This window comes from Saccopteryx bilineata, chromosome 3 (genome assembly GCF_036850765.1).
Source record: "Saccopteryx bilineata isolate mSacBil1 chromosome 3, mSacBil1_pri_phased_curated, whole genome shotgun sequence".
Lineage (NCBI taxonomy): Eukaryota > Metazoa > Chordata > Mammalia > Chiroptera > Emballonuridae > Saccopteryx > Saccopteryx bilineata.
Genome location: NC_089492.1, coordinates 1,259,773 through 1,274,121, shown reverse-complemented (window position 1 = coordinate 1,274,121; position 14,349 = coordinate 1,259,773). Strand labels below are relative to the sequence as shown.

General features: G+C 60.7%; 2 protein-coding genes across 3 annotated transcripts in view; both read left to right on the top strand.

The window, feature by feature from the left end:
* Positions 1 to 1,599: 1,599 nt before the first annotated feature.
* RHPN1 (rhophilin Rho GTPase binding protein 1) overlaps positions 1,600 to 14,349 on the top strand; it is a 49,492-nt gene continuing 36,742 nt past the window's right edge. The window contains exons 1-2 of one of the 2 annotated variants that reach the window (XM_066265485.1): positions 1,600 to 2,128; positions 3,177 to 3,676. The gene's annotated coding sequence lies outside the window, so the exon portion shown is untranslated. Of the gene's footprint in view, positions 2,129 to 2,569; positions 2,679 to 3,176; positions 3,677 to 14,349 lie in introns of those variants that run through there. The other variant, XM_066265484.1, reaches the window with a different exon arrangement.
* On the top strand, positions 5,919 to 7,991 carry ZNF696 (zinc finger protein 696). Its single transcript, XM_066264910.1, has 2 exons — positions 5,919 to 5,930; positions 7,218 to 7,991. The coding sequence occupies exons 1-2, from the start codon at positions 5,919 to 5,921 to the stop codon at positions 7,989 to 7,991; spliced, it is 786 nt and encodes a 261-aa protein (XP_066121007.1).

The window sequence follows — 14,349 nt, the reverse complement described above, 5'->3', positions numbered from 1 at the left end:
GGTCTTCCTGGTGTCAGCCAGGTGCACGCTCACCTGAAGCTGGTCCCTCTGCTCCTAGAGACAGCTCCCGATGGCCTCTACCAAGGGACTGGGGAGGCTTTGCAATCCATTTTTTCTGAGTTCTGCTGTTCTATAATGTCTTCCTGTGACAATGGCATCCTTCCTCTGAGCTCTTTTCGTTGTGTTAGTGATGCCGTTCATAATTTCTTCACTGTAATTTGAGGAACTATCGCACGGTGTCCTGAGTTGCTGGGGTCTGCCTTGTGGGAAGGCAGCTGAGGGTGGGGGGCTGGGCGGACACACACACACACACACACACACACACACGCTCCACTCTCTGCCCTGTTGTTAGCTCTGCTGCGTCCCTTGCTGGGGCCACCTCTCCCCAGGCCATGGCCTCAGATCTGAAGTGCCACCCACCTCCCTCCTCAGCGTCAGCGGCTCCCTGCCGTGCCCCAGGTTTTTGTCCCCAGCCAGGCTCCAAGCACACCTGGCCTGGCCAGGAACAGAGGGGCGCGGCGCCACCCACAGCAAGGGGCCACCCGGCCTCCAGACCTCGGAGGGAGCCTCCAGGCAGTGGTCCCTCGGCCATCCCTCTGAGGGGGAGAGACAAACCTGTGTCAGGGTGGGAACTGGAGCACAAGCCGCAGACACGTTTGAGAAGGGTCAGGCAGTGCAAGACTCGCGCACACTGGACTGTATTGACAACCACTGAAGTGTAAGACCCGTGGGCCACCTGCTGGCCTACAGATCAGGCCCGGTGTGGCCACACTTGGCTGAGCCCTGGGCTAGGCCTGGCTCTGCAGACTCTGAGCAGTGATCAGGATCACAGGTTGAGCACAGGAGGGGACCTTCCTTGGTTACGCAGTAAGATAAGAGGCAGGGCAGGCCCTGTGTGCCTGGCGAACACAGCTGGGAAGTGGCCGTGGGACTGCCCAGCGGATGGTGGCCAGAGGCTCGGAGTGCCAGGCCAGGCTTTCGTGTTGAATTATCTTGCGGGCAGAGCAGCCAGCAGAGACCAGAGGCACCCCGCTGGGATGTGGAGAAAAACGATTGTTTAATGTGGTTTTTGAAAAAGATTTTGATTGATTTGTTTTAAAGAGAAGAGAGAGAGAGAGAGAGAGTGGTAGGGGAGGGGTGGGAAGTACCAACTCTGCGGTCTGTGCCTTGACTGGGCAAGCCCGGCCCAAACCACTTTATCCACTGTGCACCACAGGCCAGGAGTATTTTTTTTAATGTTTTTTAAATAATTTATTACAAATAAGTAAGACAGTATGTGGTGGCTGCAGCCGGTGCCGAAGATGCGGGGTGGTGGAGGCTGCAGGGTCCCAGGAAAGCTGCGGGGCTGCTTCCGCTTCTGCCGGCACGCAGTGCGCGTCCTGCCAGGTCACCCTTTGCGCCTGTGGTCTGCGTTCGGTTGCCCCGCTCCTGTGTCCCGAAGCTATTTCTGGGCCAAAGAGGTAACTGCTCCGGCACGGGCTGCGAACTCAGACTGCTTGGGTCCCGTGCTCCTGGCTCCGCTGCTCCACGGCGCTGTGGCTCCGTCTCCTCCAGGTGGTGGCAGGATTGCACGCCCCTGGCCTCGAACCCGCGGTGCCTGAGACGCTCTGGGCAATAACGGCCGGGAAGAGCCCCCGCCCTCGTTAGCACTGACCCTCGGTGATAAGGAGTTCCGTGCGCTCTGGGTGTCCCTTAGCACAGCGCAGCCTGGGCGGGGGGTGGGGTGGAGTGGGGGTCCCTTGCCTTACCAGCTCCCTTCCCTGAAAACCCAAATTTCCTCGTCTGCACAGCAGCACCTGCCTCGGGGGTATTAACATCAGACCAAGCGATTCACACGGTGCGAGGCTAACGGTGCATGTGGGGGTAGTGGGCACGAGGGCCGAAGGCCGAGCGACGGGGCCGCGCCCGCAGCGTGGGTCTATGGCCCCCGCCCCCCGCCGAGTTCCCCTTCTCCGTGGAGAGGTTTCCCGAGACTCTGCGGCCTCCTTCCCGCGGCGCACCCCACTAGCGCCAACTTCGTTCATTCGCTGACTTGGCAGTCAACCCTGCTTGGTCAGATCCCGACCTACTTCCCTGACGGAGCGGTGGAGCCCGCGTGGGAGACGGCAGAGCTAGCTGCGCCGGGCAGGTGCGTGGGGAGTGGAGAGTAGCCGAGGGTCGGGGCTTGCGGGAGGCCGGTGGGGGTGGGAAGGCGGGCGGGGTTGCTGCGAAGACGGGTGGGACAATGGCCAAGGAGGAGCCCTGAGCTCAAGCTAAGAAAGCTGCCTTTAGAATCTCAAAGGGAGGCGCCGCGGGGAACTGGCCGCCAGCCCAGCGGCCTGCCAGGGCAGCTGGGCGCACACTATGGCGGCCTAAGACTTTGCCAGAAGTGACCACGCCACAGCCTCCAGGACAGCCAAGTGCACAGTTTCCCATCCCAACCCCCGGACGCCTAGTGTCGAGGAAAGTGCCCTCCCTAGCCCAAGCCTCCAGGGACGCCAAGCTCACAGTCCTCCGGGCGCCTAGAGCGTCGCAGAAAGTGCCGGAGACGCGGCCTCCAGGCATCCGAGCGCATTTTTCCGGTGTCTTAGAACATCACAAAAAGTGCCTGCGCGACAGTCTCCAGGACAGCCGAGCGCAGGTCACCAAGTCTAAAAGTCTCGCAAATGCCTGCTCCGTGGTCTCCAGGGCAGCTGAGTGTAAGTTCTTTCTGGCAGCCTAGAGCGCCGCTTGAAGTACCTGCGTCAGGGCCTCCAGGGCAACTAAGCGCAGTTCTCCGGCAGCCTAGAGCCGAGTGTAATTTCCTCCCAGTAGTGCCCGCCTGGCCGCCTCCGGGGCAGCCAAGTGTAATTCTTTTTTCTCTTAAGCGAGAGAAGCATCAATTCCAAATTGTGGCATCTTAGTTGTTCGTTGAGTGCTTTCTAATATGTGCTTTGACGGGTAGGGGGGTACATCCAAGTCAGTGAGCCCTTAAGCCAGCAACCTTTAGGGTCAAGCCAGAGACCATGGGGTCATGTTTATGATTCCAGACTCAAGCAAGCGACCCGGCGCTCAAGCTGTGAGCCCACGCTGTAGCCGGATGAGCCTGTGCACAAGCTGGCGACCTCAGGGATTTGAACCTGAATCCCTCCCAGTCTGATGCGCTACCCACAGCGCCACCTCCTGGTCAGGCCTGAGTGTAATTTTTCTCCCAACAGCCTAGAGCGCCACCGGAAGTTTCTGTGTCCAGGGCTGCAGGGCAGCAGAGCGCAGTCTTCTGGCAGCCTAGAGCGTCGTGGCCTCCAGGACAGCAGAGAGCAGTCCTCTTGCAGTCTAGAGCGTCGCCGGAAGTTCCCATGTCATGATCTTCAGGGCAGCCGAACAGCAGCCTAGAGCGCCGCTGAAAGTTCCTGCGTTGCGGCCTCCAAGGCAGGAGAGTAGTCCTTTGGCAACCTAGAGCGTCGCTGGAAGTTTCTGTGTCGTGGCCTCCAGGGCAGCAGAGCGCAGTCCTCCGGCAGCCTAGAGTGTCTCCGGAAGTGCCTGCGCAGCGGCCTTCAGGGCAGCTGAGTGGAACGTCCTTTTCGGAAGCCTAGAGCGCCACAGAAAGTGCGTGCATCACGAGCTCCAGGGCAGCTTAGCGCACAGTCCTCCGGCAGCCTAGAGCGTGTCCGGAAATACCTGCGGCCAGAGTTGCTTGGACCCTCGGCGGCGGCTGCAGGTGAGTAGTGGCGTGCCGGTTTGGAGGCGCCTGGCATTGGGACCCGGTGAGCGCGACCGTGAGGCCGACGTGGGGCTGTGTGTTCGTCCTGGGTTCTTACCAAGAGCTTCACGTCTGCTGAGGAAGGTGGGAGCGGGGAGATGGCGCTGCGGCTGCGGCCTGTGTGACGGCCGCCAGGGGTCACTGCGTCCCCAGTTGCTGGGGTGCCTCAACCTCTGTTGTTGTTGTTTTAATTTGGAATTACGTAATTCCCAAGATTTCACCTGTAAAGTTGGAGATAAAATTTCCGTGTAGATAAATCGCGATTTCAGTGTCGGGAGGTTCCCGGGGGTGGAATCAGTACGACTTTGGGACGCATGCAAATTGTGTCATGACGCCGGGCGAGTAGCGGTGAACCAGCTGAGTCTCCTTGCTCCGCAGGTGCTGCCGTTTTTAAGTGTTTACTGCTTTCAGTGTAGGAAATGTTTTCTTTTTTTTTAACTTATTGATTTGAGAGAGAATAACGTTGATTTCTTGTTCCACTTATTTATGCTCTCATTGGTTGAGTTGTGTGTGTGCCCTGACTGGGGAACCCGCAACCTTGGTGTATTGGGGTGATGCTCTGAGAAGCCAGCCCGGGCTAAAACTGGTGTTTTAAGTTAATTTCTTTCTTTCTTTCTTTTTTTTTTTTGTATTTTTCTGAAGCTGGAAACGGGGAGAGACAGACAGATTCTCGCATGCACCCGACCGGGGTCCACCCGGCATGCCCACCAGGGGGCGATGCTCTGCCCCTCCGGGGCGGTCGCTCTGTTGCGACCAGAGCCACTCTAGCGCCTGGGGCAGAGGCCAAGGAGCCATCCCCAGCGCCCGGGCCATCTTTGCTCCAGTGGAGCCTCGGCTGCGGGAGGAGAAGAGAGAGACAGAGAGGAGGGGGGGGTGGAGAAGCAGATGGACGCTTCTCCTGTGTGCCCTGGCCGGGAATTGAACCCGGGACTTCTGCACGCCAGGCCGATCCTCTACCACTGAGCCAACCGGCCAGGGCCTTAAGTTACATTTCTTAATTGCTAATAAGGTGGGACAAGTGTGGGATAGAGTTAAAAATACGTTGGCCGCTTCTCTTTGGTGGGGTACCCATTCATGACTTTTACCAATTTTTCTTGCTTTCTCAATATGCAGGGCAGTCTTTATATAGTAAATGTGTGAGTCTTTATGTTACAAATATCCACCATCACTCCGTTTTTTTGTTTTTTTTTATAGAGACAGAGAGAGAGAGGGATAGATAGGGACAGACAGACAGGAACGGAGAGAGGAGAAGCATCAATCATCAGTTTTTCGTTGCGACACAGTTGTTCATTGATTGCTTTCTCATATGTGCCTTGACCGTGGGCCTTCAGCAGACTGAGTAACCCCTTACTTGAGCCAGCGACCTTGGGTCCAAGCTGGTGAGCCCTGCTCAAACCAGATGAGCCCGCGCTCAAGCTGGTGACCTCGGGGTCTCAAACCGGGGTCCTCCGCATCCCAGTCCGACGCTCTACCCACTGTGCCATTGCTTGGTCAGGCGCTCCATTTGTTTTTATTATTTACTTACCTATTTATTTATTTGGTGTTTTTCTGAGGTGAGAAGCGGAGAGGCAGACTCACCCCCGCATGTGCCCGACCGGGATCCACCCGGCATGCCCACCAGGGGGCGATGCTCTGTTGCAACCAGAGCCATTCTAGTGCCAGAGGCAGAGGCCACAGAGCCACCCCCAGCGCCCGGGCCAACTTTGCTCCAATGGAGCCTTGGCTGCGGGAGGGGAAGAGAGAGACAGAGAGGAAGGAGAGGGGGAGGGGTGGAGAAGCAGATGGGCGCTTCTCCTGTGTGCCCTGGCCGGGAATTGAACCAGGAACTTCCACACACTGGGCTGACGTCTACTGCTGAGCCAGGGCACCTTCGTTTATTTTTAACACTAAGTTTTTTGTGTGCTTGAGTCTATCAGACTTTAGTGTCAAATTAGCAAAATCATTTCTCAATCCAATATTGTACTGTTCACGCAATTTACTTTTGTGTTCAAATTTTCATAATTATGAAGAAAATGTAAAAATCCATGGATATTTTTATAGACTTTTGAGGATGGGTTGAAGGTGCTGGGCTGGGTCCAGGTGCAAGGGGCCAGCAGGTGATACCCACCCATCCCTGCTGTGGTGGTGGGCAGGGAGCTACCACCACATACACACTGGTCCCCGGGGTGTCTGATCAGTCAGGACCTTGACCAAGTGGCAGATGGACATGCAGGTGAGGTGGCTCCTTCAGGACCCGGGTGGGGCTCTGACCCCCCCCCTTTGTCTCTCCCATTTCTTCCTTTTGCCCAAGCAGGTGCCCCCCCTCCTGGCGTGTCTGCAGGGAGGGGAGCCCTGGCCTGGGTCTCCAAGACGTAGTCAGAGGGCCACCCTGCTGGACACACATGCGGGTGAGGGGCGGGCAGCCAGGCCAGAGTTCGTGGGGGGGGGGGGCTGTCCTGGGTTAGGAAGCAGGGACAGCTCAGGAGTCAGGGCTCCTCAGTCCAACCACAGAGGACACAGCTGCGCCCCGACTTTGTCCCCAACACAGCACCTGCAGGCCTCACCTTCCCACTCCACCCAGCATCCTGGGTCGCCTGCCCCTGGGGACTTCTAAGAACAAGATTGACTCTGGGCCCAGCAATGTTGGGACGAGGAAGAGTTTGAGACTTAAGGCCACATCCGGGTGGTCAAAGCCCAGGACTTGCTTTCTGTTTCCTGTTGTAGCTGTGATTACCCTGTCATGTGACCAGCGCTGAGGGCAGTGTCACCTCCCACCACAGACCCTCCTCCCCTGGGGGCTCATCCTGCTCTCACACCCCGTTAGAGGTCCACGGAAACCTACGTGGCCCCTGGCCGCCAGCAGGCAGAAAGGTATCCTCTTGCCCAGGTGGCCCTGTCCTTGTCGTGTGCCACCTCCCGAGGTCCCTGTGGCACCTGTAACAGGAGAGCCCCATGGTGCTACAGTGACCACCAGCCTCCCAATAGACCTGATGCCCTCATCTGAGTGGCACCTGCTCTGTGCCCTGAGCCAAGGGCGCCCCACGCCAAGGCTGCCGGGACTCGCGGCTCCACCGTCCCCATGGGCTGTTCCTCACTCCGGGGATGTCCAAGTAGGAATCTTCTTTGCACGGAACAGAGCCCTTCGAGATGGGCAGGTTGGGGATGGGGACTTGTCGAGGACAGCATTGTCTTGGGGACCTAGGGCCAGAGCGGCACGTGGGAATCCGGGTGTGTGTCCTCAAGGCCTCGGCCCAGGGCCACGTGTTCTGTGCTGCATCCCAGGCCAGGTGGCCGAGCAGGCGCACTGGGGCCTGGCCCGTCCGCTGCTGGGACTAGGCCGACAAGGTGAGGCTCAGGCCTTCGTGGAGTCACAGGGAAGGAGCCGGACCCATCCTCCCCAGTCCCTCGTCCCTTCCTGTCCCCACAGAGGAAGAAGAGGGAGAACGACTGTGTGCAGTTGGTGGTTTTCTCTTGTCTAAAGCCACACCCCTGACCCTGTTTTCCGGCTTCCCTTGCACAGGCGTCCGGTGGTGGCCAGGCTGCTGAGCACGGGGCGCCGCCACGGCAGGTGGCTTTGGAGAAAGGGGACACCATGGAGAGAGGGTGCCGGGACTGCACCAGGGGCCCCCAGGCTATGGGCTCTCTGGACCCCTGTGGGGAGGAGGGAGCTAGAGAGAGGCCCCACGGGGCCCCGCGGGGCCCCGTCACAGTTGAGGACCGTGTAACTGCTCCAGGCGTCTCCCTGGACGCAGGCTCTGCCGCCAAGGGCGGGGGCCCCAGCCGAGCGCAGCCGCATCGGTGCAGCAGCTGCGGCAAGAGCTTCAAGTGCTACTCGGACGCGGTCAAGCACCAGCGCATCCACTCCGGGGAGAAGCCGTACGAGTGCAGTGACTGCGGGAAGGCCTTCATCCACAGCTGGCACGTGGTCCGGCACCAGCGGACCCACAGCGGGGAGAAGCCTTACGTGTGCAAGGAGTGCGGCCAGGCCTTCAGCCAGAGCTCCAACCTCCTGCAGCACCAGCGCGTGCACAGCGGGGAGCGGCCGTTCGCCTGCCGGGACTGCGGCCGCGCCTTCAGCCGCAGCTCCTTCCTCCGCGAGCACCGGCGCATCCACACTGGCGAGAAGCCCTACGAGTGCGGGGACTGTGGCCGCGCCTTCCGGGCGCTGTCGGGCTTCTTCCGCCACCAGCGTGTCCACAGCGGCGAGAAGCCCTTCCGCTGTGCCGAATGCGGCCGCGCCTTCCGCCTGAGCTTCCATCTCCTCCAGCACCAGCGGACCCACAGCCGGGAGTGACCACGCGCGGGGCGGCCCCGTGCGCCCCGCCCCGCACGTGGTAACGGGAGGGTGGCGCGGCCGCCCCGTGGTCAGTGTGGTTGTCCTCGTTATGTCTGCAGCCACCCTGGCCAGGAGCAGCCAGCAGAGGAGCAGGGCCGTGGGAACACATGCGGGCTTTGTGCGTGGAAAGTGGAGGGGACATTTGAGGGAGGCATCCACTGAAATTGCTCGTGTTCGTAGCACTGGTTCCCCCTGAAGTGTAACTTACATGCAGTGAAGTAGGTAGACCCCAAGTGTTTGGTTCTACAAGATTTGACAAATGTAGCCCGTGTCAACCTCTGTAACCAGAACGCTGTCAAGACAGTCACCTGAGGACGTGCCTTACACCGACCCCCAAGTCGACCCTCGTCCCTGGGCAAGCGTGAGCTTACTTCTGTTGCTAGTTTTGCTTGTCCTAGGATTTTATGTTAACAGACTGCGACAGACGTGCTTGGGCCTTGCCTTCGCTCCTCTGCGTGTTCTTGAGATTCGTCGTGTGGCAGCGGCCACAGCACGTTATAAAGGGCAGGAGCACTTTCTACTCTGTGTTGAGCCTGTGTGTTTAGGTCTGTGGGTCTTCATCAGAGGGTGAGCCCTTGTAGCAGGCCTGGCATGGGACATAGCCACGGGGATGGGGGCTAGGAGGTGGGCACAGAGGGGCAGCCAGCACCAGCTCACTCGTGTTCCCAGGGTCTAGGAGTCTGCAGAAGTAGCACAAGAGGCAGTTCAGGATCTCTGTACGTTGAACAGGTGTTTCCTAAGCACCTTCCTGTCTCTGCCCACCACATCTGCACTCAGGACCTCATAGGTTAGGGGTGAGGCAGACAGCAACCGCCGTGACCCCACCACTGTCCCACAGAGGTGACGCAGCAGGCAGCACAGGAGGACTGGGAAGTGGGCTCCTGGCAGGGCGTCCCTCGTGGGCCCTGCGGGAGACAGTCCACAGGTGCAGCGTGCTCGTAGGTCACGTGCACCAGGAAGGTGGGTGTAGGAAACTGCTTCCTCACAGGGCTTTGCGTCTGGAGCTGGAGAGGAGAGAAATGTACGGTATAAAACCCTGGGCCGAGGCCTACAGGAGAGCTGAGCTCACTTCACAGGACGGTGCCGGGGGCCCGTGTTATCTGCCACACAGGAAGGGAGAGGGCATCTCTCACAAAACTTAGCCAAAATGAATTGAGGTCACATAAATGAACATTTATGGTAATGACTGAAACAAACCTGAGCAAAGGCCTGGTCAGGCCATGGTTTGATGCCAGCTTGTGGCAAAGGCCTACCCCAGCTAACTGCTGACGTGAATGATTAGGGGCCCTGTAGCTGCTGGAACTCACAAAATAGCACAATCTAGGGCTCTTGCTGACACCTAGTTAGGATGAGAGCTTAGGGCTGTGCAGCATGTGGAGGCGGAGCTGCCCCCAGAGTGGACTCAGCGCTGACCTGGGCCACTGGTGAGGTGCGGGCAGCTCGGGGCCTCTACACTGAGCCGAGACCCTCAGAGCAGCCGCAGGGACAGGTACATGGTGCCTCCACTGGGAGGAGGCAAAGCAATTGCTTCAAAGGAAAGCTTCCCCCTTAGACCCTAGGAGGTGGTGGCCTGGGACAATGGGCACATCCACCTGTCTCCGAGTGGATAATGGCATCAGCTGGGGCCATGCTGAACGTGCAGGTGAGGACACTGGCCCTAGAGGGCCTGGCACAGGGCACAGAGCTGAGGCTGGTCTCAGCAGCCACTCAAGGAGGGTCCCACGTGGTACACAGCACCCGTCCAAGACTTGGCCAGGGCTGGACTGGGATTCTCGCTGACATAGAGGGTGGCCGGGTCCCCTGTGGGGGTGCAGGGGGCGCAGTTTGGGAAGTGTCAAATGCATCCGGGCAGGTGATCCTTCTCAGCTCACAGGCGTCTGACCAGGGACAGCAGCCTCAAGCCACCAGGTGCTGAGGGCAAGCTGTGCACTCGGGAGCCAGACAGCTGTGGCCCTGGGTGGACTGGGGGGAATGAAAGACAGTCACATGTCAAAGTCCCTCCCATGGGCGTGGAGTGACAACCCCAGCCACCCCTCTGCTGTCACTGGGTGCTGTCTCCTCGCCCTGTGCTCTGGGGCCACTCCTCTCGGGTTCCCATCCAGAGGTCTTAACTGAGGAGCTCCTGAAACTCTCACGAACAGTCAAGAGCAAGACCACGGATGTTTTAGGCCTGAAAACACTGCCGAGCACCCCACACGGGACAGTCTGAACCTGTGCGGACGTCTCCACTGGTCAGTGAGTGTCCACCACCGTCCTGAGCCCGTGGCTCTGCTGTCGAGCCCCAGGGGCCCCTCGGCCCTCAGGTCTGTCTCACTGGTGGGGGGTCTGAGCAGGTCCCAGCCCAGGGTTCAGGGCAGAGGGGTGTGTCGCTCAGAGCCCTCTCCAGCCACCAGGACCTCCGAGCGCCGCTCCACCAGGCCGGGCCGTCAGCGGGCTCTGCAGACAGGCCAGGGCCCTGCCCCCTGCGGGAACACAGCAGAGGTGGGCTGCGGTGCTGGGACAGCCAGCGCCTGCAGCCAGACATCTCACCCCAGGGAGTCCTGACCGCTGCTTTATTAGTGAAAAGCCAGTCAGGTCCAGTGGATGCTCATTCAGAACCCGAGTCCTCATCCGCATGTCAAGTGCCCAGGTGAACTCCGCCCTGCGTCTTACTGTAGGTCTCCACGGGCACCCTGAACCTCTTCCACCCACAGAGGAGACTGCAAGTCTCAGGAAGAGCTCGAGGTGGAGGCCAGGGCCTGGCTGTCGGAGAGCAGAGGGCACGGAGGGGGCAGGTCCTGGGTGCAGGCTCAGGGGACATCCCTGGGCAAAGAGGCGGCCCAGCCCTCCTACCCGCCACAGGCCTCCCGCCGTCCCAGAGCTCTTAGGGAGGGCCTGATGATGGGCTCAGTGACACACTCCTCAGTCAGGTCCCTGTCACAGGCAGGACCCACACTGACCACAAGGACACTGGGGACTAAACTGGGGCCCATGCACCGGGTGACGCTGACCCTGGGGTTGAGCTTGGATGTGCCCAGGGCCACCGACTGGCTCTCCTCCTCGTCTGCAGCCTGAGTGCTCAGCGTCAAGAGCTGCTCCTCCAGCCTCCACAGCAGCCTCTCCCGCTTCTGAAGGGAGCTGGAGAAGGGACGGGACTGTCATGGCCCCCGGCTGGCAGCGCCGGCTCACATGCAGGGTGTGGGCGCAGCAGCCCGGGAGGCCGGAGCCCAGGGCAGGAGGGGAGCCAGGCCAGACCAGACTCCTAGAGCTCCCGCATAGAGAGTCACACCACATGCCCGTCACAAACACCCCCTGCACCTCAGGGCCTGTCACGGTTGAGAACCACAGCCACAATTGGCAAGGAGAGGGACCTGTCCCAGAAACCAGCAGGAGACACAGGACACTGAACCGAGTGCCCACAGGTGCGAGGCCCAATGACAGGCACAAGCCACCAGGACAGACTGGAGAAGACCTGGAAACTGGCGGGCCTGCAGCAGGTCAGCCACCGAACCTGTGACAACTCCCCACAGAGAAAAGCCCAGCCCACGTGACCTCACTGGTGCATTCTGAAACGTTTAAAGAAAAACTAGCACCAATTCTTCACAAAGTTTCACAAAAGAGGAGAAAACACTTCCCTCCTCCCTGAGACTAGCACGGCCCGGATGCGGAAGCCAAAGGCCTCACAAGAAACTGGGGACTGTTATCTGTTGTCGAGAAGCAGAAACCTCAACACGGCAGGAGCAAACCTGACCCGGCAACGAGTAAACAGACTCCCGAGCAAACAGCACCAATCGCAGACGCACGGACGTCCACACCTGAAGACCATCAGCGTGACACCAAGCAGCAGGAAGACCACACAGCCGTCTCGACAGAGGCAGAACCACACCTGACACAGCCCAGCACCCTCCGCGGGCAAACAGCCTCTGCACCTGGGGCAGAGGGGGACCCCCAGCTGACAGCCCTGCGGTGGGCATGGCACCTCTGCCCCAGGACCAGGCGCTGACGCGTGTCCCTCATGTCACCTGTTGTCAGCACCAAGCCGGAGTCCAGCCAGAGTGGCCAGGCTGGACGGGAAGAAGTCAGCCGTCCCCCTGCGGACGGTGTGGTGGTCAATCCTGAGGAACTGAGAACACCTGGCCACGGAGGCTCGGCAGCCCCAGGACAAGGTCGTCACCCAGCACCGACTGCACTGCTACACGGAGTGGGAAGACAGTCACCACAGCCTGGCCGTCTAGGCTCAGGAAGGTCCCCATCGCCCTGACTGATGAGTGACACAGAGCCTAAACCTCTTGCACAAACAGTCTGTGCTGGGTCTGGAGGTTTGCCATGCACCCAGCAGAGGGGTCCATGTGACCAGAGCCCTGGCACCGTCTCTTAGCAAGCTTGCCTGTGACATCTCATGTGGCCTAGCCAAGCTCACGGGAGAGAAATCAGCATGTCTGCAGGACACGGCGAGCCTGCCCGCTCCCTGGCTCTCTGCACTTTTCACTCGGTCACGGTCGGGCCACCCACACAGGTGACAACCTGTACTTTCTAACGTCACAAACAAGGGTTGGAAAGCACAGGAGAACCAAAGGGGACAGCTGAAGTTCACAGCCAGCCACCCGACCCGGAAGGGCTGGACCCTCAGCACACTCACCTTTATCACCTTTTGGACCTGCTGTGGGCCGTCCTCGCCCCCCTCGCTGCCTCCTGGGCCTCGGCCACCTGCTGCTGCTTCACCTGGATCTGCAGAGGAAGGAGCCACAGGGGCCACACCTGTCCCGCCCACCACCTGCTGACCCCAACACCCTGAGAGGGCCCAGCTGAGCTGGCCCGGACCAGACAATGGGGCCACGGAAAGGGTCAGGCCAAGAGCCCCAAACATGGCACCTGCCCCAGCGCCCTGCTCACTGACCTTCCAGGACCAGAGGCCGTTCCACACCAGACGGCCATGCAGGACAACCGCTGGCCCTCCCTGGACAGCTCTCCCCTCCGCACGGGCCCTGCACAGCCCGACTCTCAGGAGCACCCAGAGGCCCCACAGTGAGAGCCATGTCCACGCTCACCTTTGCCTGCAAGCTCTGCATCGACCTCTCGAAGGTGCTGGCAGTGGACCTGGGAGTGGGCCACAGCCCGGCTCACACGGCTGTAGGACAGGACTTGGCGGCCATGCCACCTTTGGCTGACACAGGAGCGGCCACGGGTGAACAGGACGACTGCTGCTCCTGCCAAGAGAACCTCTGCCCCAGGGGCCCCCAGAGCACAGCAGGCGGAGCTGGGGCGTCAGCCGAAGACGCCGCCCCCCAGGCGTCAGGACTCAGCCGTCACCTCTGGGCCGGGTGCGCAGCCGCTCCTGGCCCGGAACACCCTGGCGGTCAGGCCGTCCATCAGCTCCTGCACTGCTTGTTCAGGCTGGCGGTCTGCGTGTGGGGAGGGCGGGGTCTGGAGTCGCAGTTTCTTCGGGATGTTTCCTGACACTCTTTCTGGGGGTTGGGGTGAGGGCAGCCCCCACCTTCCCGTGCGACGGGTGCTCTAGAACTAGCGCTCAGGCTTGCCCTGTCCATCAGGTGGGCTGCCCAGACACAAACGGGCCGAACTGCCCTGGGTCCCTGCGTCCCGAGGCCGCTGTGTTAGGGGCACAGACTTACCGTCAGTCTGTCAGAGAGACTCCCCAGGGCCCTCGTTCTGCATGGACAGCTGCAAGCTCCTGTGCACCTGCGGCAGGGACTGCTGCAGAGGGGACACCACGGCCAGAGGGGACACCATGGCCAGCAGGAGCCCAGGGCCAGAGGGGACACCACGGCCAGCAGGAGCCCAGGGCCAGAGGGGACACCACGGCCAGCAGGAGCCCAGGGCCAGAGGGGACACCATGGCCGGCAGGAGCCCAGGGCCCCCTCCTCACCCCCCCCCCCCCGCCCACGTATGGACACAGGACACAGTGAGGGTGCAGCCAGGACTGCGAGGCAAACACGAGCCCGGGCATCAGAACCCCCCGCCAGCACTTTGCAGAACGCCTGACGGTGTGTGTGCATGACAGAACCGCCCAGCCCCACCCCCACCCCCCACCACGCAGGCCGGAACCTGGGGGGGTGCTGCCACACTCCCCTCCCTGGCTGTGGCCCCCAGTGACCAGTGCCCTGGGGCAGCCTTCAGAGCTGGCCACCGTGGCCTGGGCAGGACCCCCCCCCAGCGGGTGTCCCCAGCTGTGTTTGTGTGGATAGTGGGTGGTGGGTCTGTCCTGCACTGCTGACATGGTGTCCGTCACTCTGAGCACACCAGTCCCCAAGGAAAGGATGTTCCCCGAGCTGTGGTTTCCCTTCACTCAGACCCCTCACATCCCAGAACCCACCAGCCT